General features: G+C 37.5%; 3 protein-coding genes across 3 annotated transcripts; 1 reads left to right on the forward strand and 2 right to left on the reverse strand.

Annotated features, from left to right (window-relative positions):
* The first annotated feature begins 23 nt into the window (after window positions 1–23).
* On the forward strand, window positions 24–3,105 carry LOC110424157 (PapD-like superfamily protein). Its single transcript, XM_021438673.2, has 7 exons — window positions 24–437; window positions 857–927; window positions 1,091–1,172; window positions 1,318–1,436; window positions 2,146–2,223; window positions 2,447–2,566; window positions 2,661–3,105. The coding sequence occupies exons 1-7, from the start codon at window positions 176–178 to the stop codon at window positions 2,718–2,720; spliced, it is 792 nt and encodes a 263-aa protein (XP_021294348.1). The 5' UTR covers window positions 24–175; the 3' UTR covers window positions 2,721–3,105.
* Window positions 3,106–8,672: 5,567 nt separating this feature from the next.
* On the reverse strand, window positions 8,673–11,765 carry STP12 (sugar transporter protein 12). The gene is made up of 4 exons (XM_021438426.2): window positions 11,460–11,765; window positions 11,040–11,362; window positions 9,451–10,080; window positions 8,673–9,354 (listed from the first exon to the last, which is right to left on the reverse strand). Exons 1-4 carry the CDS (start codon window positions 11,590–11,592, stop codon window positions 8,875–8,877), a joined length of 1,566 nt encoding a protein of 521 aa, XP_021294101.1. The 5' UTR covers window positions 11,593–11,765; the 3' UTR covers window positions 8,673–8,874.
* A 9,881-nt stretch (window positions 11,766–21,646) lies between these two features.
* LOC110424732 (ARM repeat superfamily protein) lies at window positions 21,647–24,031 on the reverse strand. Its single transcript, XM_021439386.2, has one exon. The coding sequence runs from the start codon at window positions 23,601–23,603 to the stop codon at window positions 21,849–21,851; it is 1,755 nt and encodes a 584-aa protein (XP_021295061.1). The 5' UTR covers window positions 23,604–24,031; the 3' UTR covers window positions 21,647–21,848.
* Window positions 24,032–26,563: the final 2,532 nt, after the last annotated feature.

The following is a 26,563-nucleotide window of genomic DNA, read 5'->3' on the forward strand; positions in this document are numbered from 1 at the left end:
AAGTCTTGCAAGTCAAATACAGTACAATCCATTGTCTGAAATCCGACGCGCTCTCTTTCTCTCTCTCTCTCTTTCTTTTTTTCACGAGTTTCTCGATTCAAATACCAGGGGAAAGTGTTTGTTTTTGAGTTAGATAACGCGGAAAAACGGTGCCGTACATGCTCTGTGAAGAGAGATGGCAATAGAAACTGAGCAAAAGTCACCGTCCGATGGCAAAGTTTGGGGATTTTTTAAGCTTCCGTTTCGGCAATCCGGGAACAATACCAGCACAACGTCGTCTTCGTCCTCGGCTTCCCATCTTTACGGTCAAAGTCAACCTAACGTTGAAGGATCGAACCATCAGGGCTCTGCGAATTCGGTTTCCTCAGTCGCAAAGTCGCTTTTGCCTACTCGGCGTCGGCTCAAGCTTGATCCGGGCAGTAAGCTCTACTTTCCATGTAAGTACTTCAGATTTTGGATTTTCCGTTTGTTTGATTGAAAAGCTAGAGCAGATATTTTGATGCTTATTTATGGAAATTGACAGTAGAATCAACTAAATTTGAAGAGCAAAGATTGCTTCGAATCAACAAATTGTCTTTTTACTTATTTTTCTTCGCTACTCTAATGATTTGAAACTAAAAGATCCTCTTGTTTTAACTGTGAAATGAAAATGACTGTTAATAAGGAGTGTAGAAAGACTTGTTGACTAAATTTAGAAAATTTTCTATTTCATTTATTTGGAAAGAAATTGCATAGAAATTTCAAGGATTGAGAATTAAAAGCTTTTATTATTATAGTACGAATTAAAAATGTAGTAATGAATCTCAGGTCATAATTTGCGTAATTTTGATTGTATATTTTGTTTTGTTTTTCCAAGATGAACCTGGAAAACAGGTGAGGAGCGCGGTCAGGATAAAGAACACGAGCAAGTCATATGCAGCTTTCAAGGTACACCTTAATTGTTCAGAACATTTCAGTTTTGGATTTGTTGTTTTTGTTTAATAATCCTTCATGTTTGGTATGTAGAAGTTGAGGCAAGTATGTTATAGTTAAATGTAGTAGTATATTATAACCACTGCTTTGATGAGTCCTTTTCTTTCTGTTGGTTTAGTTTCAAACAACAGCACCGAAGAGTTGTTTCATGCGTCCTCCGGGTGCTATTCTTGCTCCTGGTGAGAGCATCATAGCAACTGGTAATTGCTCTTTACACTCTTATGGTATTCTCTACTTTTGGTTCTCATATTATGCATTGGCACTAATTTATGTTTCTATTGTTCTTCATATCTTCTGAAAGATTCTAATGAATTGTCTTTTCCTGGTTTTGAATGGATGTACTAGTGTTCAAGTTCGTGGAGCATCCAGAGAACAATGAAAAACCAATGGATCAAAAGAGCAAGGTTAAGTTTAAAATCATGAGTCTCAAAGTGAAAGGTCCAATGGACTATGTACCTGAGCTGGTGCGTGTAACTTCTCCTATAAAACTGTATTTTTATATAATTTATATGATTTCCATTTTTACCTAGATGACAAAGAATAAGACTTTTTAATTTGACCAAATTTAGATGTTGATGAATTTAAAGTAATATTCTTTGATGCATATTATGTATGGTATATGTGGTTAATAGTTTAAATTCTTCTGCAAACAAGTACCTTTTTGTGGGATGACACTACGTATAAGCAGTTCTATAGTTTGATTGGCTTGTATTTCCAAGGCTTTATAATCCGAAGCATAAAATGTCACTATGGAACAAGCTTCTGTTATTCTATATCCAATATTCTTCTTTTCTGGATTTGTACCTGCTGTCTGCAACATAAAGAAACTACTGTGATTTGGGGCCAGATTTTTACATTTTTGTCATCAAAAGATAACCTGGTGTTGCTGTAAATTGACTTTTGAAGGCGACATATGCTCAATTTCATGCGTGATAGGATGAGAATCTCTTGTTGAAAGCTGATCTTGGGCCCATTTTGATAGAGGCATGCATGATTTTTCAATCATTTTTTGAGTTGTCTGGCTGCCTTTGTTTGATGCACAAATGAGAATATTCTCTTACCACCTATACTATTGGTGGTTTCTCTACCTATCTGAAGCTTTGTTTTTTCCTTTTGAGGTTGGATATGTGTAACCTTTTTGTGTAATTAATCTTAGGTGTCTGTTTTTTGCAGTTTGATGAGCAGAAAGATCAAGTGGCAATAGAGCAAATATTACGGGTTGTTTTTCTAGATCCTGGGCGTCCTTGTCCTGTACGTATTGTTAGCATCTGACAATCTTATCTGCAGCAATATGTGCCTTTATTCATGCTTGCTTCTGCTTTTAGACATTCTCTTGCATGTCAATACTTTCCATGTTCATGATGCTTGAAAATTGAAATGCACACTAAATTACCAAGTGTAGCCGTGGCAAACTAATAATAGCATATATATATTTATATATATTTATGGGTTTATGCCTTGTGAATTTATGAAGGCTCTCGAAAAATTGAAGCGCCAATTAGCTGATGCGGATGCTGCAGTTGAGGCACGCAAAAAACCTCCAGAGGATACAGGTCCAAGGATTATTGGGGAAGGACTTGTCATAGATGAATGGGTGAGTTTTCTAACAATCATCTGATGAAAATTATGCTTACAGTAGTTTTACTTTTATGGCATGCATTACTTATGACTGTATACCTGTCGTGCAGAAGGAGCGAAGGGAAAGATACCTTGCTCGACAGCAGGTTGAAGGAGTAGACTCAGCTTAAAGTGGTGGTTCTTCGTCAGTTGCTTTATCATGTGATTGAAATTTTATATAATCCTCTCTTATACCCCTCCTCAAATCTTTTCGAGTAACGCAAAGGGTGTTGTCTTGAAAGAATGATCAGGAAAACTCCTCATGTTTTGTTGTTGTATAAAAGTGAGCTGAATTTTCTGTAATTGGAGACTTGAAAACTCATCTAGTTTACCTTCTGCTGTGTAGATAATGTGATTTTGTCGCCTCCCTTAGGGAATAAAACTGTTCTTCACGGGGATCTAATATACTGAAAAGGATCTCAAAGTGAGTAGGAGTGTTCCGATGCCTATTCGACAATGTCTGCATCAATTATCTTTAGAATATGTTATAGCATTTCTGGTGTTTTTTGTCTATAATCTGATCATTTACCAAGCCATTTGGATAATGTTCTCTCTTGTTCTTCCCTATGCAAAGCCGGTGCTCAGTGGCAATTGCAGAAGACATGAAACCCATCGATAAAAGCCTTTTTCTTTCTTGGGGGCTGGGGGCTGGAATAAACTCCGGTTGTCTCTTGTACTTAAAAGGACGGATTGGGCTAAGGCGCCCACAACTTAAACCGTTGAAGGAGAATGAAAACTGTCGCCTTTCCATTGGCTTTAATCAGCAGGACAGCCAAGACACGCCAGTGAGGCCTCTCCGTTCCTCCGGTTTCTTGCCCTTTTTTCATAACTAAAAGTGGCATTGGCTGCTACGTCACTATCCGGAATTTTTCTTGTAGTTGTCCTTGTTTCCCTTTCATTTTGTAACATCTTTCCTTTCTTTACCTTCCCTGGTTTTACAGATAAAGTGATATGAAAGAGCCAACCCTCTGTGAATACCCCAGTTCGATCAATTTGCACTTCATAAGGTCACCTGAGCATACCTGCTCTGCTCAGGGATTGCCACGTTTTTCACACATAATGTTTCTGGGAAAAATGGACCGCTGAGCGAATCCCTATGGAGTCTGGACGACTCAAATCAATTAAGTAAAAGAAAAAATAGACGTCCCGCCACTGGTAAACCAGAAACCATGGTTGCCACATGTGGTTTTGATGTTGACAGGATCCTCAAAACCGCCATCCTCGCCAACTGATAATGTCCAATTGTTCTCTATATATTTGGGGTGTCCTGATCGTGTTTTTCCAACAAAGAAACGAGCCAGGCATAAGTAAAAGATGAGTTATTTGAGCAGAGTTTGCATGGCTGCTAGTGTAGCTGCAGTGGAAGGTCATAGAGATTGTAGCTCCAAATGGAATTCCGGTCTTCGACCTATTAACGCCAGCAAGAGAAGGTATGCTTCTACTGCTAGTTCATCAGATGATCGACTTCGTGCCAGGGGCAAACCCAAAGAGGATAATGGAAATCAGTCTGAAGAGTCTCTTCAAAGAGTGATGTACTTGAATTACCGGACACAAAGCTAGCCTCTGGAATCTGGATAAGCGGGAAGATGGAAATCAACCAATTTGACATACACCAGTTGGCAATCGCAACAGCCTTCTCCGTGGAAGAGATGGCTTGGAATCCAGAAACAGTAACCAGTGATCGCCTCCTTGTTATTCTTAAGGAGCATCATTACGTGAATCAGAGAGTACCAGACAGCCAAGAATTTGACATGTAAAACCTGAAATGTACACTTACTGTGAAACTGATGAAGAAATCTTGGATGGATCTTTCTTCTTTACTTCTATTTATTTATTTTGATTGATGAAAGTGGTAACAATTCTGTTGCTTAGCTCTACCCTTGTTCTGTAAGGTTTGGTTGCAATACCAATTTCCTATACCCAATTCCAAACTAATCACCTTTCATTAACTTAACTATGGAAAGAGGAATATGCCTGTGGCAATAGCAGTAGACACAAAACTTGTTTGATTATGAACGAATAGCCAATCTTATGAGAGATTGGTATATTCTGATTTCTAACACAGATTGCCTTGTGTCATTTTCTGATTGGATTATCATCGTTCTGATCGTCATTCCCGAATGATTATTTGTGCCTATCTAGCTTGTCACCAATCCCTCTCAGGGTCGAGCTGGAGCTGAACTATTAGGCTGTGAACCTTTTAGGCCGTTAGGAAAGCGATGCAAATTGCAGACCTTTCCTCTATGCTGCTTGAATATTCTTAATCCTTGTACTTAGCATTGTTTTGTCTTTGTCTAATCCGCCATGGAATGATAATAGATCACAAAGCAAAGCCGGCCTCTTGTTTACCAATTACTCAGATATCATCGGATTCTGGACTCTTGTTTACCAATTGAGCAATCACCACTCAGATATTATCGGAGTCTTGACTCTTTTGTTAGTCGACTTAGGATGAATTTTTGCTATAACTAGGAGTTTAATCCAGGAAGTTGCTCCACAGAAGAGCAGAACAAACAGGTTCATAACCCAAAGGCAAGAATAAGGATAAAAGCAACAGCAATGGCAAAGCCCAACAACAAAATTGCCATGTTCACCAACTTTGTCTTGATCGTTGCTCTTCTGGTCATTGTCTCCATGGCTGAAAGCCGAGAAATTGGGAGTAAGTCTCGAATCATAAACTAAAATCTGAAATAATTACAGCAAAGTTTCAACTTTCCATTTATGTTTTAGTATCAGAAACAAATCAAAATGCATGTAAAATATGCAGTTCTGAAGGGAAAGAAGAGCGCCCCTAGCTGTGACAAGGTCTATGGCGTAGCTGATGGCGACACATGCTTTGGTGTAACACAGATGTTCAACTTGACCACTGCATTTTTCGACTCAGTCAACCCAAATCTCAATTGTTCTTCACTCTTTGTTGCTCAATGGCTTTGTATTGCTGGGAGTGCATAGTCAAGCAGCTGATCCACCAAGAAAAAAACAAAGAAAAGTGCTTATGATTATTAGTCCATGAATAAGAAGAAAGTAAAATTTTCTTCATGTCCATTGCTTTTGTATTTCCCTTTTAGTATCCTGCTAGCCTACAGGATTAAGTGCCAGTAGCTATATTATCCCTTGTTCTTGGAATTTTCAATAGATTTCTTCCAACTTTAACTTCAATCTAATGATCATCTTTCTCTATATTAAGCACAGTCTTTTGCTTTCAATGTCAAGAAGCATAGCATTTCTTCGGCTCAACTGAATCAGGGGAAACGATTGGCATGATATATCAAAACTCAAAACAATCTCTAAAACCAATGGAATAATTTTGGGCAAGGCCATGAATCCAGATTTTACAACCAGGGTTCCGATTAGGAACTCTGAGCCCGAAGTGTAAGCCTACAAGACCGCAACTCAGGCCTTGCATAGATGAAGGCAATAGTATCAGGACAGGCCCATAAACGGTCTCTAACTCTTAAGAAATCCATGCCAGGGTTTGATACTTGATTGATTTTGACATTAAATGTCTGATTATTAGTTGAAAGAGTTTGGGTTTTTTATCCTCATTGAAATCATTATCCCAAAATTTGGAATTGTCTTAATGCTTCCAAAGAATTTGAATATCTTGGTGTGAATGTGATTGTGCATTTTTCTTGGTTTTTTGATGCACCAAGCTGTGGAAAAACAAGCACTGATGATGAATGTGACCAATGACTTTAACCTTTTTTTTTCCATGGTAAAGTGGTCCCAATCTTTTTTTAGACGGTTTGGGGAAGAAAGTGTGTTTATATTATCTTTGTCATAGTCGTTAAATTATAGTTTAATACAATCAAGATTCAATTTATTATTTTTATCAATTTATTAAAAAAATTTAAATATTTTAAATGATATGAATAACGATTTCATAAAATTATAACATAATTTTTCTCCCGAACATTTACTTGAAAACACAATTATATCCGTTGATTACCCTATAATCTTTATTACATGCTTGGATCATAAAATATTCCTCCGAAAAAGAATTGAAAGAGGGGGACATGAGTTCCATGTTGTGGTGAATAGGAGCATATGAGGGGAAACATGCTCTGTTCCATAAAGATGAGAGCGGAAAAAGAAAGAAAAGAAAAGATATGATGGGAGCAACAACATCTGAAACAAAGGTGTAGGCATATGATACCCAAGTTCTTTTATCATCACACTCTTTTGAGAGATAGAGAGGGACAAGTAACCAAACAAATTAAATTCCATTTATATTGTATCCATTTCTGTTTCCATCCTATCCAAGGGTTTGGGGGCTGCAAGCAAATTGCCCCTGGTTTAATAAATGTATAGTCATGCGATTCTCCTTTTTTTCTGTGGCTCATTTCAAGGCCGTGATCAAAATTGACAAGCCACCCATTGCCATTCCTATGTTAATCCATTCACCGTTACGTTTGTTCACCGAAAGTTCCTACAAAGAAGTCTCACGATTACACCTTGGAAGCAAAAAATGAAAAAGGGAAAGGAAATCCCACTCCAAAAGCATGTGAAAGCTTGATTCTCCACTCGGGAAAAAAGTTGTGGAAATCCTGGTGAGGGTGGTTTATCCATTGGTTTGGATAGTTTGTGATGAATTTTGCCTATTGTCCACTAGGATTTCAGCCAAGTATGCCGTTAGCAAAGTAAACAAGAAAAGATATGCCAAGGGGTTAGATATAGTGAGGTACTGTCTTATCCCTTTACATTGGGAATTTTTAACAGCAGAAGAAAAGATGTCAACTTGACAGAAGGAATATGGAATTTTATCCAATTCACTAATCAAAATTCATGTTGTTTTGATATTTGGTACCCCTTAGTTCCAATTTTGGGTTTTTTTTTTTTTTAAATTCAAGATACCTTGTTATTTATTCATTGATTCTGGTGTGATTTTGGATAAGGAAGAGGAAATGATCTTTGGGTACTTGATCTTTGATTTAATCAGACTGTTTAGACAGTTAGTTCAGCAGAAATTTGGACAAATTGATCCAAAGAAGCAGGTAAACCTGCTAGAAGAACAACAGCTTCAAAGCAATAAAGCAAACAAATGACACAAGCATAGACTCATTCAGATCCCATGTAACACAAAGTTCTGTGTTCATAGCATCAGCAGCAATGTGCTGAAAGACATGAGGCCTTTGCTCGAACCACCTCCTTAATGCAATGAGTGATGGCAGCTGGAGAATCTGCTGATCTTTCATAACTGCCCAAGGTTTGTTTCCTGGCATATGAAGTAAACATGAAGCACTCCACGCAATCCGCAAGAGGAGAATATCACTGGAACTCCAAATCCCAGTCTTCAGCTCCTCCGGGGAGACCACATAGGCAAAGCACCTGGCTCCAAACTTGTCTTGCAGCATTGGCGAGCAATTGAGTAATAAAAACAGTGGCGAGAAACCTCACGAAACTAACAGAATCAACCAAAATCATATGTGACGGCGGAAGAAGATCTCCTCTCTGCAAACGACAATCATGACAAATTGCATGGGATCAACCATATTTCCCTTAAAAGAAAACTCAAGTGTTCTGCTTTTCCATAACTCCTCATTCCTCGTTAGCTTGCTTTTGTTTTTTTTACAGGGGAAAATGGTTATGTACGTGACTCCCAAAAGCTTGCTTTTTTTTTTTTACAAAGAAAAGCTTAAGTTCAAAGTTACTAGTAGTAATAGATTTGGGCTGTTATATAAATCTTAATAATCATATTCACATCAAATATGAGATGTTGGGTATCACAATCTCAACTACTCAAAGACATCATTCACATCATATGTGAGATGCTGATATCACAGTCTCAAAATACATGTACGAAATAATTCATTTAAAATAATTAGACCAAACCAAATTATTCATTATATTTTTTTATCATTAATCCGAATCCATTAACGATAGGGGAAGAATATGCCAGACAGGCAAGCGGGTACAAAGAACAGCCACTCCTTAAATTAAGGCATTGATCTTTTCTAATCAAATATCTCATCATTGTAATTTAATTTGTCAACTATCTTTTAATATGGTTAGTTATGGTAACATGTGGCAATGAGAGGTTCTGGAGAAAATTGTAGTCCGACCAAATCATTTGTGCGGTGGAATTGGTAATAACTGTCCATGGAATTGGTAATCATAGTATTAAAATTTTTTCCAGGTGAAACAAAGCAGGAACATTGACAACTTTTTTAATCAGGAACAAATTTTATGGAACTTTGATCCAAGAACATTGAAAAGCCAATAGTATGTACTACTACCCAAAAGCTAAATTTGAGAACAAAGAAAAAGTAGTTAAACCAGGGTGAGTTACACATTCTTAGAACCCTGGCCTCCCTTGCCCATCTCCACACCTCCATTAGGGTAATCGAGGTCTTCAACGAATCGGGACCAGTACCAGTGTGACTTCCATACTTGGTTCATCTCTTCGATTGGGATACCCTTTGTCTCAGGCAAGAAGTAGTAAATAAAGATGGACATGAGCACCACGAAGAAGGCGAAGAAAAGGAAGAGGCCAAATTTCAAGTGGCAGAGCATGGTTAAGAACACTTGAGCCACGGCGAATGTGAAAAGCATGTTGACAGACACGTTGATACTTTGAGCAGCCGATCGGATTTCCAATGGGAAAATTTCACTGGGCACCAGCCATCCAAGGGGTCCCCAAGACCAGGCGAATCCGGAAACGTAAATGCAGATGAATAGCACCACAACAATGGCGTACCACTTGGGCAGGTCACCAGGGTTCCCACTGACCCCGAACTTAGCACCAATGCAAGCTGCCACAACAGCCTGGAAAAGCAGCAAAAGATAAAAATTTAGAGACACATTTTAGCAACAATTATTATCATTGACAGTGGCTAATTCCATTGTGAAAAATCCAAGTACCTGGCAGATCAACATTTGAGCTCCACCCTCTAAGAAAAGGAATCTCCTCCCCCACTTATCAACACCATAGATAGAAACCACCGTTGCAGCAACGTTAACAACACCAGTGATCACAGCAGACATGAGGGAAGCATCATCTCCGAATCCAATTGTGTTGAACAACACAGGAGCATAAAACATAATCACATTAATGCCGGTTAGTTGTTGAAAAAAGGGAATTAGGATGGCCATGGTTAAATGCGGCCTGTACTTCCTCTGCAGCAAGTTCCTCCATGGGTGCTCAACTAGCTTTGATGCATCACTGGCAACAACAAGGTCCCTAAATTCCTCATCCACATCGTCAATCCCACGAATCCTCTTGAGTTTCTCTCTGGCTTCCTCGGTTTGACCACGTTCAATCATGGAGTTTGGTGTGTCTGGGAGAAAGAGGGATCCAACTGTGATGATAAGGGCAGGGACCATCGCACCTCCCAAGCTCAGGCGCCAGCCCCATCCACCTTTGATCTTAGCAAAGAAATAATTCAGCACGTTGGCAATCAGGATACCAACCGTAATTGACAGTTGGAAGCCGATGTTCAATGCTCCCCTGTATCTGTAGGGGGCCATCTCCGATAGGTAGAGTGGCACAGACTGTAATAATTACAAAGAAACTCAATTTAGTAAACTAAATTAATTACCTGTAGAACTATTGTAAGTAATGTACAAAATGTCTTTCTCGGGGACCACATGGCTTTGTCAAGTTGTCAATGTTAATTTGGATTAAAAACAAAACCGAATTTCTTTTCAACACATTGAGTCACGCTTGTTGAAAAACGAAGGGCACTTATAATATTAAGCCACCATCATATCTCAATTTCTTATTCTACGCCCGTTGCATCAAGGAGTAAACTTTGGCGGAAAAATGGTGCGAAGAGATGTCACGCAAGGAAGAAGAACAAGCCATGGATGACCAGGAAAATAACACTAAATACAAACACAAGCAACGCTTTCAATTTCATTTATTATCTTTCATTAAAACCCAAAATGATGAGTTATTGCTGACTTCTCAGATCTCAAAAAAATGTAAAGCTTTAAGAAGACTGATCAGTTCCAGGGTAGATAAGATAAATCAAATGTGTTAAAAAAAGCCCAACAAAAGGTTTTATCCAGTAAAAAAGGAAACAAGAGCTCATATCTGGATCAGAAAACAAGTTTGTACAGACATGTTTTCTTGTCATTTTCCAAGCCATGTCTGATCTTGTTTATGCTCAGAACCATCGCAAAAGCAGATCTGAAGAGAAAAGTGTTGGGTTTCGAGAAAGAGGAACACAAGGAGACAGGTTACACGACAAAAACCCAGCAAAAATCTGAATAAAAAATGAACCCAAAGCACAGAAGGAATAAAACATTAACTTTTGTCACTGTTTTGAGACAGCACATTTTTTGTTCTCTACGAACAAGTTGCCATGAAACAAAACAAAAACTCAACTTATGGTGAGAGGCCCCATTTGAATACCAATCTCTGGATCCAGACGGGGAAGATGAACAAAAAAAAAAACCAAACACAAGATTGAGATCAAGAGCTTGGAGAAGTAGATAATGGTTTTTACCTGATTGGCAAATCCGACACCGAAACCAAGTAACAATCTGCCAACAATCAACATCCAAACGGCTTTGGCAAAGCCATTGATGAGAGCTCCGGCGAAGAAAAGTAAACCACCCAAAAGCATGGACAATTTCCTTCCAAGCTTACGGGTGACGGTGGAGGCTACCAGGGAAGCCAAAAGAGCAGCCAAATACAGTGAAGATGTGAACATCGTCAGGGTTTGGCTGTCATATTGGCAATACTGGTTCGTCGACTTGTCGGCTTCCTTCTTCTCCCACACTTTTCGGAAGAACTTTTGGAGAAATGGAGTCATAGTCGTCACTCCACCTGTCCAAAAACACAGAACAAAACCATTAATTTCTACGTAAAACAAACAAAAAACAAAAGAAACCAAAAGTTCTTTTTTTGATCTTCGAAACATTACCAGAAATCCCAATATCATAACCAAATATCAAACCCCCCATGGCTGCAACAATACATGTTACAGTGACGAATGGGGTAAGGCTCCCCGGGTACTCCTTGCCGGTACCCGGACCAATTCCTCCGACTGCAGGCATTTTCCCCCTCCCTTAACTCCAATTGTAAAGAAACTAACAACCCAATACCAGGAAACAAGAAGGAAATATATATAAAAGATTGGAAGAGGTGATTAACACAAGGAAAGAATCAAGCAATTCTAGGACTAGAGTGTCTAAGCCAAGCGAAAGAAGATAGAGGACTTAGAACAGCATGGGAGGTGTTTATATAGCGCAACAAAACGATTCACAATATTCTTAAAGAAAAGGGAACCGTTCAGCTGTCAAACAAATAATATCTTAATTTTTAATCAAAGAAAATTCAAAAAAAAATTTTTACATTTCATTTTCTTAATACGTATAGGAAGTTGTACTAGTAAGAAACTAGGAGAAATTTATGACCAAATTAGTAGTAATTTATTCTCTTTGTCCTTAAGTCTCCTTTGACATCCACCGTTTGATGGCCTGCAAAAAACAACTTTGGAATCAAACACCGTGGGGTCACTCCCACCAAAATTAAAAACTAGAGAACCCATTGTCAAAATTATCACCATAGTTTAAACCAAATTTTGTGTTAATCCGATTTTATCTTCTAATCCGAGTATTAAGTTAGAACACAAATCTTCTATCTTACTTGTTATCTTGTTTATTACATTACCGTACGTGTCTCTTAAATTTATCATATTAAGATATTAAGACAGAACAAAAATCAAAAAATAAAAAAGACAACTAAAAATTTGGGTTGGGAATTAATGTTTCAATTTGAATACAATGGTAAGAAAATGAGACCACAATTTAAGGTTGTGTTGGAGAGAAGCAGTCGGTGAAGGGCAGTTGGAAAGGATTAACTTGAACACGTCAGATATTATTCAGTCTGAGCAGGCAAAGGCAAAGGGATTTGCCCTCTCCACCTAATGAAAAATTTATATTTGCCATGTCCCAAGTTTTGGATAACGTTGGATAATGTCACGTCGGCTAATGTAATGAAGCGGAGAAAACGTGAGCTTAAAAGGCCTTTACAGCAAAGGTATGTAGCCATGTGAGTACACTCGGATGCGAGTATATACACGTATTTATTTCTCGTACACGTAGGCTGTAATTTAGGATATCCTGAATTCGGTTGACGTAGAAGCGTGGTGATTTCGTAATTATCGGAGAATTAACGGGTGGGGAGATTTGGGAGAGAAGATTGTTTATTGTTCTGTTCAAAAGGTCCTGGCTGTCTGTTCCCCGAAGTCAGGGGATAGAGTTAAGAGAGATTTTCTGTTCTGAACTGAGTTTTGCCTTTTTTCTGACAAAGGTGACCCTGTAATTTACCTAGGGCCCCCAGCTCATTATTTTTTACTGCATTTGTTTCATTATTTAAAAAAAAATTAAAATTAAAATTAACAGTAGGTTAATTGGATAAGTTTTTAACCCTTTCGCCTTGCTTGGAGTAAGAAGGTGTAACCTCACATTGCACTAGTTCTGTGTGGTACCTTACTGGAGGAGAAGGGAATTCTAATTACTCCATCACTACAAATTGTAAGACTGTTTTTTTTCCTTTATTGTTCCTTTTATACCATGAAGCATATTGAAATCAAAATTACATATGATAAAACGGTATTGGAGACAATAATTTAATGATAATTATACGAAAATATTGAAAATAATTGACGTTTTTTAAGATCAATTATTTTTGTTCCATAAGTTGAACAAATTGAAAGACAAGTCTGTCGACATTTATTACATGCATTTAAAATTTATTTCATAACATTATTATTTGGGGGGTGGGGAGGGGGGGAGTGGTCCAAAAATATTGACTTCACCTAATTTAACTCCTAGAAGCATTTTGGGCATCATGACTCCATGGTCAACCTATTGGAAAATAAGTATATATTTGAAATTTATTCATTGGATGTAAGATTTTTGGCTATGAATGCAGAGAAAAAGGGTACCTCTAACCCAAGTACTTCCCCTGTTCTTTGTTCCTTTTCTCTTTTGCACTCAACAAGTGCTAAAGCGGGGAAAAAGAGAGGGAGAGGAAACAAGAAAGTTGCACAGAACAAGAGCAAAAGGAGACAAAAGAAGAAAACATCAAAGTAGGAATACTGTGGGTATGATTGACTTTTTGAATTATTCCTTCAATTATGAACAATTGCAAAAACGATTCATCATCCATGTGGTAATGATTTTAGTAAGAACAAAGAAATGGGTAATGACCTATTATAAAACCTTGATCAATGATTAGTCTCTAATTTAAGTTGTAGTCATGATTTACAAACAAGGAAAAATGAAAAAGCTCAACTCATGGAAAAACTCAATTAATGAATCCTTAATTATTAGTGGAACACTATTTGTTCAATTTGTAGCTTTAAGCTTACTAAATTGAGGGGGTAAGTTAATAACAGTAATTAGTACCCTAATTTTTTGCAAAAACTTAACAAAGTGAAATGGCATAGTGCAATGAGCCAATGATGGGTGTGGAATTTTTTTACTTGCTTTTACAAAGGTGAACTACTAGAAGTTGTCCTTGGGAAGCATCCCAAAGGCACAAAAGTTCAGAAAAAGAAAATGAAAGAGCAAGGGAACAAACATACAAAAGAGGGAAAAAAAAGAGAGATTCTCTGAAGTAAAATCAAATCCCAGTGAGAACTTGTCCCCCATGAACAATGAAAGAAAACTTTTTTTTCATTCAGTTTATAAGTTTTGATCTTTCTTAGCAGATATAAACATGGGGGGTTTTTGTTTTTTAGTAATAATTGATGTCGTGACTTTCCAAAGGCATGGAACGAAAGAAGAAAAACACAGAAAGCAGACAGGCAACGTGACCCCGAACATTGGATTGCTAAGACTAGCACCTTCAGCTAAACTTTCCGAACCCTGTTTGCCAATTTGGCAGTCCCGATTGCACGCCCATGGTCCCTACCCTGAACCTTTGAATGACTTAAACCCATTAAAGGGCAAGTGAAATTTACCTTTGGGGAGGTAAGTCAAATAAGGTTGGCTTGACCCCAAATATAATATAGAGTGAGAGTGTGACGAATTTTGCTTGGTTTATTTATTTTTAAATAGAATAAAGAAAAAGGGAAATGAGAAATTGTTGGGTCAAGCCGTGCAAGATAGGGGAACCAGTGGAATAGGCTAGTTGTTAAGAAAGGCCTGGTCATTATCCAAAAGGTTTCTGCTGTAATCTTCGCTAACTTTTGGGACTATGTGGGTCCCTTGAACCACAACTCCGTTCACACGTGCGTACTTTCTTCAGCAACTATTTGGTCCCAGTTCACATGGATTTTCTACGAACACTTACGCACACCTTGGTATTTGTTTCCTATCGTCACATCTAAGTCGTTATATTTATGTTTATTTATTTATATTTTTATAATTTTAATTTTTTTATATGATACTTTATTTATATTCATCTTTCTTTCTCTCAGTTAACACTCTGCATAGAATTTGGCTTTCCATAACGATTAGTCTGTTAATTTTACTCAAAAAAATTATCAAAAAATATTTTTAATTCAGAATTTAATTTATTTATTGTTACTTAAAAATATTTTTATAATTTTACTAGGTAAAATTAATCTCCCCACATCTTGTGAGAGCATAATTTTTTCGCATTATTCTAATTGAGACAAAAAAAAATCACAAAATACTAATAAAGAAAAAGAGAAATCATAAGATATTGTAAAAGAAAAATTAAACTATGAAAGGTATAGGTGAAGTTCATCTTTTTAATTATCATTTGTGTATGAATTTTACGTAATATATTAAAGCATAATGCGAATGATCTGAATTGAAATTTGATTTTGTCTTTAAATATAATCCCTTTGAATGAACTTAATATTTATATTTTCTTTCCCATATGGAATTGTCAGTCTCAAATAGAAAAATTAAAAATATGATGTGATAAATTAAATCAACATCATTCATTCCTTAAAGCTATGACTCATCGCTACGTCATTAATAATTAATCATGACTACATCATTAAGCTCTGAATAAAATGATAGTAAACAGAAAACCTAAGCAAATAAATAAATAAATAAAAACAGCAGCAGCTTCACGAAACGCATTCAATTCCAAAGTGCCCGAAGCAGAGAAATGAGCGGTGGAACGCAACCCTCGTCTCTTTGGATAAAGATTACAGGTATGGTGAAGGTGGTGTGCATTACGGAGTTTACACCCACCCACCACAACTGTGCAGACTTTCGTTTTCCTAATGCTGGCAACTCCCTTTCACAAATATTAACGTTGGTATGGAAAAAGAGCGCGTTAATTGATAAGTATTACTTGGCCATTACAGGGGATAAGGAAGATGGAGAGAGAAACATAGCTGCCCTGCAATCATCTAAAGTCTAAGTCAACACAACACACGAATTTAATACTACCCTGTTTGAAGAAAGAAAGCCCAGAGATGAATTGAAAACAAAGCAAAATAAAGTCAATGAAAACATTCATAACATGGGGCGAGAAAACCAGAAAAGGGGCTGATGGGAATGGGGTTTCAGGTTTCAACACTCTCCACTTAAAGTCCGGGTGGGTCTCAAGGAGGCAGGGAACAGACCCCACAGCCTTTGCAAAGTCTTACCACGACGCCGCTGCATTTGGTTCTTCTAATTCTTTTAAGTCTTTGTTGCTGCTCTGGCTTATCTGGTAATGCTGGACCATGCTAAAACAATCATTCATTATTGATTCAATGGTATGGAAAGGAATCAAAAGAACACGTTTTTTGGTTTATCTTTTTGTAATAAAAGAACAACCAACGATCTCGAAAAGCAGAAAGGATTCTCAAATTTCTTTAAACGAAGTAAGATGGCCGTTGCCATGTTGACGTTGCTTAGGCCTTTTGTCTCTATCTTCACATGATCTCAGCTGTCAATTACCTCTAAATATATACATATTTTTTTTCCAGGAACTTGCGGTGTTCATGGTTTTCTCGGCTTCCAAAGTTTATGGACATGGGTGCTATCCTTCAAACCCAACGAAGTTCCAAGTCACGTCACCTCCTTGTAAATATTCAATAACCATGAACAGAAATTGATCGATATTATTATTATATATAATCAAACACGTACCTGGTAACGACCGAATTCTGCAAATTACAAACGGACAATTCGGTTTGCGCCGCTTTGGATTCATACATTCCTCCAGCGTGAGAATGCTTAACTGGTTTATTATTATAATCGCTATAATTATCTTTGTCAATGCTCCTACTATTAAGATTAATTTAATGGGTTTTCTGGTGCTAATCCACCTGTTTTCATCGTAAGATATAAGAGAACATGCCAACAAGTGCTTTGATTTAATAATCAAATATAATATGGATTTTCTCTCCTTATCATGGGAGATGGAGGTTGATAGCGTTAATCCAAAAAATTGAAGAAAAAAAGTTGTTTTCTGATGTGATTTGCGTGGCAACTTTTCTTGTTTTGGGAGGGAAAACAAACAACTGATGGGGTCAATGTTTTCTCAAGCTAGTCGGTTTTCTGCGAATGAAGGTATAACAACATTAAATTAAGCTGATAATTCGTTAAATTAGCAAAGGGTTTTCGGTAGCAAACATCATTCCACACAGAAAAAGACACCCCTAACTTTTTGTTCTTTACAAATTCATCTTGCTTTGTTGTTGTTGCTTCCATTTTTGCCCAAAGGATTGGATCAAACAACGACCCTATAAGCTAAACCGGATTGGAAAAGTCAGAGGCTTATTACATTTCTGCTCCTACAAGAAAGGTCTGTATCATACTATTATCTTGCATGAAAGGGGAGAAACCAAGCAACTATTTCTGCCAACTGATCTTTGGGTTTGGAGTTTTATGTCCACGAGTTCATAAAGATGTAGTACTTCACTCGTGATGTCATCTTTGCAAATAGCCTAGAGAAGTAGATTGAAAGATGGATGGAAGATAGGATGTTGCAATTTGCAAACCTGTTTTTTATCTGTGACTGCATTAACTGAATTCCAAATGAAGGATTTGACAGCAAAAATTGACCATTCGGAAAGAAACATAACAAGGAAATATACTCCAGGCTCCGGCACAAGACAAAAATCTTGGGTATTTATGAAGTGGACCAACTCTTTGATGTAAACCCATTTGTGAAACTACCTAGTTTGATCCTGCTTCAGGATTTGAGAATGGAGTAAAATCTTCATATCGAATCCTCATATATGAGAAGGACCACTCTCTGGCCTTGTACTCTACGTTCGACCATGAATGTTTACAGCACATGGACAGTCAATACTGTCAGCAAAGATTAAATTTTGTTCCCTTAGATGATCAAGTTGTTTTCTACCGGGTCTTCATTTGCAAGTTCCAACTTCCAGGTTATTCCTTTTGGCTAGCCAATCAACAAGTTGGAAAGATTCGATGAAAGTCGCAAGTGACTAGAATGGACCAAGACATTAATCAGGCTTGAACAAGATAATAATTGAAAACCAAACTCCAAGACAGTCTTCCCCATTCTGCAATTTTTTTTTTCTTTTGGCAACTTCGAAAGAAAAAGAAAAGACAGCTAATACATGCACATACATGGAAGAAATGAACAGCAAAGCATATGGCCTGATAGGTCAGCAAGGACAGCGAAGACTTGATATTGATGAATAACAGTTAAAAGAGTCAAGCTCCACCTATAGGCAAAGGAAGGAAATGCTTGCATTTTCATGCCCGCACTGGCACATGTTATTGGGAATTCATGGGTTCTTTGAAAGGAGAATTAAACTAATAGTGGTCCATCACCAACATTTCTTCTTCTTCTTTTTTATCATGGAGTAGCAATGGGATTTAAAATAACAGTTTTCCAATTGGCCTAGATATTTAATTCACCTAGCTTCCTATGTAAGAGCAACAACCAACTATTTTATTAAAAAAGAATATTAAAGTATTTGGGTTCGGTGTTTTTTTTTTTTCGAGAGGCTTGGATTAAAATATTTTAAGTTATCATCAGAAAAATCTTGATTCATGTTTAAACCCATCATAAGCTAAAAATTAAATCAAGTTAGTAGCAGAAGAAGGAGAAGAAATGAAGAATCTCCTTCTTTTAATTTGAATATTGAATTTTAGTATATTACCTGTCAAAATGATTATGAGAAGGTATGGAGGCTGAGATGGCCCTGGTATAGCTGCCAACATTAAAAGTTTTCCAAGCCATGGTACTAAATGGAGTTTAATAAAGAGCAGCCAGGCGTTGCGTTGCATGTTCACAATTTTGGACAAGAAAAAATGTATAAAAATTCAGTGAATGTGGAAAGGGGACAACTCCATTAAACTGCAGAGTCTACTAGTTATATCTTTATATTAGTTGTATTATAAATATCGGAGTCAACCCCAAAGTGAACGAGAGAGAGAGCAATCTGTTTCTTGTACTCTGATGATCAAGTCAAGTCCAGGGTTTTGCTTGGCACAAAATCTTTACGTGCCATGAGGCTGAATCGATGCATTGAATCAGAGTTGGAGCAATGGGTTGGCTGCATAGATTGGCCCAGTGATCATATCTCAGGAGTTCTTGGACTGGAAATGTTCACATTTCTCTGTCAGATGGTAAAGTTTTTTTAGCAAAAACCTGTGTCACAGCAATCTCTTGAGCTAGAGATTTTTCCCACCAGGGATTGTAATTAAAGTAAGCCAAAACCCAATTCCGAAGATATGAAAACATTCTAATCTGACAGAATTGACTGCAGATTGAAATGGAAAGTGATAAGAACAAGTTCAAGCTAGCATTCCCTTGATAGACAAAAAGACAGCAATGCTCATCCATGTCAGCCACGCTCTTGGGTCCGGACCAGGAAGCCAACATATCAAAGATAACACTCATTTGATTTGCAAGAATCAAACATCTACTTCATATAGTCCAACTAGAAAGGTTGGGAATGAGCACTATCAGCTTGAAAAGAACTTGAGATCAGCCACCACTTTTAAGCTGTGGAATACACCAAAGAATATACCAGTAATTTAAGAAAAATATGGAAATATTTAGATCTTCATTAACTTTAAATTAACTTCAAAATTATAAAAATCAATAGTGAAATTACAAAAATATGTCTAAATTAAAAGACATATATAATAAAGACCAAACACGGATCATCATGATGACAGATAGACAATAAAAGAAGGAAAGAAAAAATGGTGACAACACTAGATCAACATAAATTACCATAGGCAAATCTTGCTAGCATAGCATGATGCAAGCCGCCTGCCTTCACTGCCAAAAACACATGACATAGGATATCTATGCATAACTGGAACATGCACAACAGGTTCAACTATGGGATTGCACTGAGAATAATTCAACCCATTTTTGTATAATTGTCACTCAAGAGACAAGAATATGAAAAACAACCATAAACTTCTTTCACCAATGGGCATGGCTCATGATATCTTGTAATCCAAAGTAGGCTTGTTTGCAAAGGAAACCCACAGGCTACCATTTGTTCAGTTTGGTCTAGGACCCACAGGCTACCATTTGGTCAGTTTGGTCTAGGACCCAACACTTTCGGGCCTAAAGGTTTTTTCCTTATCCTTCAATGTTTGTGTCTGTAGACTATTCTCCCAGCTCAAACCCAATCCAAACAATAGCCCTGGCTCATCCCCAGCAAGTGGGTGAACTCCTTCCATATTGGCGTTCCATGCACGCCGAGTGAAATCAGATCCTGTCTCGTGCTATAAAGTAAAACCTCTGTAGCAAGTGAATGAGAAAGGCGAGAGTGGGTGAAGTTTGCCTCTGATTGTTAAAAAAAGCAGCAAGCACCTTGTGTTCCTACTGCAGCAGGAATGAAAATCCTGTGCTCTGCTTTCACTCACCGCAATGCTAATAAATACTTTACCAGCTCCCTAACCGCGTTGGAGCATCAAAGAGAAGGGGAGATTGTAGATACAAAGTTGAAGAAGCTGAACCATAACATCGCGTGACATTTACTGTTCTATATTTATGACTCCAGTTACCTCCGTATCTCACTATCGGTTACCGCTTACCATATACCTGATACCTTGTCAATAAAAAAAGAGCAAAGGAATAGACGCATTTAAAAGTCGTATATGAGTAATGGAGGAACTAAATGGATTAACGTTGAGAAGTTCATCCCATTTAGTTTCCTCCAATGTCTAATTTCTGACGTCTGAACTGTAGTCTCCTTTTTAAGTATGACAGATATACATTTAGTCGTATGTTACATAGCTGTGATTTACATCAGCTTGTGCGCAGGCACCACTGTGGCTAATTGGGACTATTTTTTATGTTGATTTGTTCTGCTTTGCTAATGAAGCTGATTTCCTTGGAAACTAAAGCAATCAAACTCTAAGATTAACAATGTCTTTTGACATTGGATTCTGGTGGATATCTTTGCTCTCCTTGATTGATGTAACAAGAGTCTCTCAAAGCAACAAAGAACATCTTTCAGAGCCACAAGGAAAGAATTCATTTGGGTAGCAGAGCGTGTGGAACATATGAGAGGGCACAAGTTCTAGTTCTGGTTCATGACTCCAAAACAGGCTGTCAAAGATCAAGACGACTTCTCGTGGTCCACAAGCCTAACAAACCAAGTTGGCTAATTAAACTACTCATTAAATTTGTGTACTCTACGATGGTTAGGTCGCCAACATTGGGGCACGAAAAACCCCTTTCAGTCCAGCCGATAATCGACCAAAGCAAATTAATTGCATCACGGTTCTGAAAATTATCTTGCCTGAAACCCCGTCTCAACTCCCAAGCTAACCAGAAAGTGATGTTGGAAATCTGATCATATGCAAAAACAACTATACTAATTGTTTAGCCTTATATCAGAAATATTATTAAACTGTTTTTAAAGAATAAGAGATCGTCATCAGAGGAAGACAGTGCTGGCTAAAAGACAAGCAAACACAGAGCGAACTTTCATCTATCGCTATCCCCTCTGTCCCATAATGACAGATGACAAAAGCTTGATTGCCACTGTTTACATGCCCCATCTGTGGGTTTCATGCCTCTCCCATGTGCAAACATGTCTAATGCATCCAAATAATCTATATATTATAATATCATAAAACCATTCTACCGCATATTAACTAAAATAACTGCAATTGCACTACTTGTATTTGCTTTTAACATATGACCTGTAATTCCAAACAGGAATGCCAGAGTATCTTTACAGGAATCTATAAAGAACAGCTTTTATTAGATTGCTACTGATTACAGATTAAGCAAAAAGCTGTTTCTGCCAAGGAGAAAAGATTGAGGACACAATGCCAGTTTAAGATTTGTAAAGACAAGTTAATCAGAGTAGCATAACACTTATGTAGATATACAGTAAAATCAAAAAGGGATCGGGGGGGAGGAGAAATTACATTCAAGAATGCCAGAATCCACTCAGCATACTACGAAATCTGTTTGTAGACAACTTCCTGACTAGTCTTTTGGCATCAGAAACTTCAGCTTCAGCAAGCTTCTCTACATTCTTTAGATACCCGGAACTAGCAATTTTTCTTCTTCCACTGTTGCAACTTGTCAATGACATCAATATGGAGAGCAAAAGCTTCTTGTTACCTGACATGCCTTCCTCTTGATCAAGCAATTGAAGAAGAAAGCCTATGTTTCTATCATCTTGAACAAATCTTTTTCGGTTTTTAGGAAGTGAGACCAAGCTAGAGAGTGCCTCGGTTGCCATTTCACGCACTTCGTATGACTTTGCATCAAGCAATTTGACAAGCTCAGGCATGAAGCCAGCATCCCCCATTGCCTTTTTAGCCTCGTCTGATGTGCCACAAAGCCTGAATGTTACCTTCAGAGCCAATTCTTGAACCGAAACCTCACCGTTGCGTAGGAAGAAATATAATTGATCAATGAAGCCATAAATCATCAACATATTTATGTAATTCTGTGAACAAAAACATAAATTCTCAATTGCCCTCAATGCTACCTCTCTTGTTTTTGAAGAGGTCGCCGATTTCGGATCCAAAACGCGTACTAACGCACGGACTCCTCCTTCTCTAACCAGCGTCTGACGAACTGATTCATCCCCAGAAGCTATATTTTGAAGGAACTCGATTGAATTTATCTGCACGATTTCTTCTCTTGATCTTGCAAGCTTGATGAACGTTGACATTGCACCTTCCTCGACCATAAACCTCTTAATCTCTTCAACACCAACAAGATTCCTCAACACCCCACAAGCAGGACCGATTAATTCTCCTCCACAATCACCGGTTGAACATATTTTCAAGAGGGCAGTTACCCCGCCATGAGCTGAAACTGACCATGCATTGTCTGAATTAACAGTCAATTTCTGAAGACACCTAGCTGCTCCTTCTTTACCCACATCACTGCCACTTTCCAAAACCCGAATCAAAGGCCCAATAATCCCAGCTCCAACCAGAACACCCTTATACAAATCGAACCCAGATAATAAAGATACAATCTTTGAAGCCTCTTCTTGAATCTCCATCTCTGAGGAATCAAGAAAGCCTACTAACACATTCACAACGTCACCGACTTCCACTACAAGTTTCACATACCTCTCATCTTCACCCACAACGTCATGTAAATTAACCAAGGCTTGCCTTTTCATTTCTATATCACCAATCTTCATTCTTGTCAACAAATCTCTTGTGTAAAACCTCATGTCATCCTTGCAAGCACCAGGACCGGGCCTTGAAACCACAATGGCAAACCCCTGAGTCAGAATCCCAGCAGTGTAAATCTCAGAAAGATTCTTTACATGGCGGTCAAATTTTGCAACCAACACATCAAGGTCACTTTGCATCAAGAGCTTGCCACTGTAAGAAAGATCCACACACCTTCTTGCAAGATCATAACACTCATTTACGGTGACCAAAATGGAAGGAATCAAGCCAGAAAAGACTGCCGTGTTTTCGCTTGAATCACAGTTTTCAAGCGCCATTAAGCCAGAATTTAACTCTTCTAGCTTCTTTCGAATAAGCTGCCATTTAACGGTGAAAACTCTGATAGAATGAGAAAGAGATATCAAAGAAGATATAACCTCAATGGCCTGCCTGAGACTAGATTTCATTGCTGTGAAAGATTCTGTCGGGTTTTGGTGTTGCTGTTGCTTTGGTTTCTCTTCTTCTCCCATTTTGCTGTTCATCACTAATTTTGAACCAACCCCATTTCTTTTTTCTTTCTTTTCAAAAATACTTTTTGCTTTGAAGAAAGGAATCAAAGCAGAGGTGATCTTATCAGAAGATGAGAGAGAAGAAACAGGGGAGCACTGACTGCATATCTATAGTTATCTTTTCGTTTGCAGCTGAAAACTGAATGGGGTTGTTTAATGTGCATTTACAGGGCTGACCTTTTGGGGGCTTGCGTAACAGTGACAAGTCAATCGGATGAAGATAAGGGTATATCTGTCATAACAAGAATGGTTAAACGGGGCAGCTGAAAGCTCTCAGACTGCTGGAGGTTGGGAACATATTTAAAGGACTGGGAAAGGAAGATGGTGAAAGGAAAAGTGTTGTGTCTGATCAAGGACACGAGGACTTGAAACTTTTTATCTCTTCTGATGATTGTACATGAATGGATTTATATTGGTAGCTCTGGGTTATATCTCTTCAGAACAAAAATCTAGTAAAATCTTGCAGCACCCATCACCACTGTAGTAATATAGTAACTCATTCTCCATATGCAGCAAGTAGTACTCTTTTTATGGTAATAAACTTCAATTACCAAAAACAAAAGTACAAAATTACTTAAAAACCGTTGGTTTTATTAAATTTGAATTGTAAAATTTAAATATATATATATATATATTAGTTTCCTAGTTTAAGCTGATTGAGACTGCGCAGTAAAAGGAATTTGGCATCTAATAAATAGGATGGTGCATGAATTTAACCATATTGCCTTAAAGAATGGGTAAAGCCTTAGGAATTTAGGTTTGCTGCAATTAGGCAAAAGCAGAGGAAGGGGGGCTCCAACTAAATTTCCATCAATAAAGAAAAATGGTATGAACATTGCGTTTATTTCACGAGATGGAAGTTTTGTTTCTTACATTTTCCCTTTTAAAAGGTTGGCAACATTGTCAACTTTACTTCATGGTATTAATTACTTCCATTCTTTTTTTAGCTTTTTAATGGAGGAACCAATTAGAGCCCACTTTTGCATTATACTCTTTAATTTTAATCACATTTGCCCACTCCAACCCTGAATATGATTAGCGAGCTAAAAATCTTCCGTCTCAATTTAACGTTCTTCTCTTAATTTTATGCCACATGTTCAGTATCATTAGGCTTTGGATTTCAAATTTTAAAATTTAGAAATTAAAAATTTTAATTAACAATATAAAATTGAACATGTAAGATTATGTGACAAATGATTTTCATTTCATCCTGCAAACAATAAAATACATGAAAAAAAATGATAACTATAGTATGAATATTAAATAAAGAAAAGTGCGGTAAAAGCAATAGATACAACATGTAGTACATTAAATTAATTAATTTCAAGGTAGTTTATGGTTGGTAAATGGAAGGTATATATAAAATTAAATGTGAATCATTCTTTTCCATAATATTTTAAGTTAAAGGGGCGGTGTGGTCTGCCTAAAACGTGTTGGAAATGTATAATTTATGGATTAAAGTAAAGACTTAAACATGATCTGTGTTTCCCTTAAGCTGGTTACAGTGAAAAGCTTCTTTTGGGGCCATAAGAAATGTGAAAGAATATTAAAACTTTGATGGAATTAGTGATGACATGCTTCAACCTAAGTCCATCCGAAGAAGAAAAGGGGTTTTGATTATTGCTTTTGGTTCAATCAAGAGTTGGGAAATTTTACTATATTTCTCGAGCAATGGAACTCTTTGGGCACAAACCCTTACTTTATTACGTAGGAATCAGTCATGAGGACCCACTATAGTTTTGCCAAGTATAAGCTAAGGGAAGGACCAAAATAGAGACAAAGCAGCGGGATTAAGGCTATGGCCTTTAATGGAGAACAAACAAAGAACCCTAATGGACCACCCATTTATGAATGACACTCTCTCCTTTCTTCCATTTGGTGAAAGGAAAGGAAAGGGAAAAGAAAGTGGCTTTCAAATTTTCTTTCAGCATGGGAAAAAAAATGGATGCAAAACAAACCCCACCACTTCAAAGTCCATGTGAAGCCCTTTGTTGGATGCCTTGAGCTAGCAGTCACCTTTCCAACAGGGAAGTGGAGGCGAACCTTACATAACAATTGGAAAGAAAGTTGCTCTCTCTTTTTCTTTTTTCCTAACCTTTTGTTTTCTTGGTGAGGTTTAGATTATGAGAGAAGCTGAAGAAAAGGCCAAAAAGCTGTGTTCATGTCAAAGGCCATGATGGAATAAAAAAAGACAAAAAAAAGAGAGAACAGAAAGGGAATTGACCATGCAAGATAATGTAGAGGAACTTATATGGTTTCTGTGCTCATTAAAAATGAGGAGGCAAGAGCATCATAAACAAAGGGAAAAACACCATTGGAAGAAGACAATTTTAGTGTTACTAAAAGAAAAACGATTGACCCATGATATGATTAGGTGTCTAATTTCATGCTACAACTGTCGTATTACCAGACAAATTGCCCCCATCATCCACTGAGTCACGGACCAATACTTTATGCAATCTTGTCACATAGAAACTAAGGTTTTACACTAAAGTCTTTAGGATAGATTTGGGTAATTATATTTTTAAATATGTATATGTAGAATTTAGGGGAGTCGGCGACTACACTTTTTGATTCTGTTTCTGCGTTGAACTTTTATGGTTCGGAGGCCATGGTGCTGGGCAGGCACTGCAGAAACTCCAGCACGACTCTGAGTGTTGCATCCCAAAGTGATTCCATCTTCATCTGCTTAACAGCATAATAGGTTATGCACATGGCCTCACTCCATCCCATGGGACCGCATGTTGCCAAATACTTCTGAGTACTTACATATTCACCAGCCTTATCTTAGTGGGGTCTTTTGTCTTTTGCCTTCTTCCCTGTTTGCTCATTATTATCAAACAAGATCCGATGAGCAATTCAATTACCATAGAGTATCTTCAGCTTTTTCTTACATCTTAGTTTCAACTAGGCTTTCAAGGGCTTTTCCTGTT

This window comes from Theobroma umbraticum, unplaced genomic scaffold (genome assembly GCF_002168275.2).
Source record: "Theobroma umbraticum cultivar Fairchild unplaced genomic scaffold, ASM216827v3 scaffold_204.0, whole genome shotgun sequence".
Taxonomy (NCBI): domain Eukaryota; kingdom Viridiplantae; phylum Streptophyta; class Magnoliopsida; order Malvales; family Malvaceae; genus Theobroma; species Theobroma umbraticum.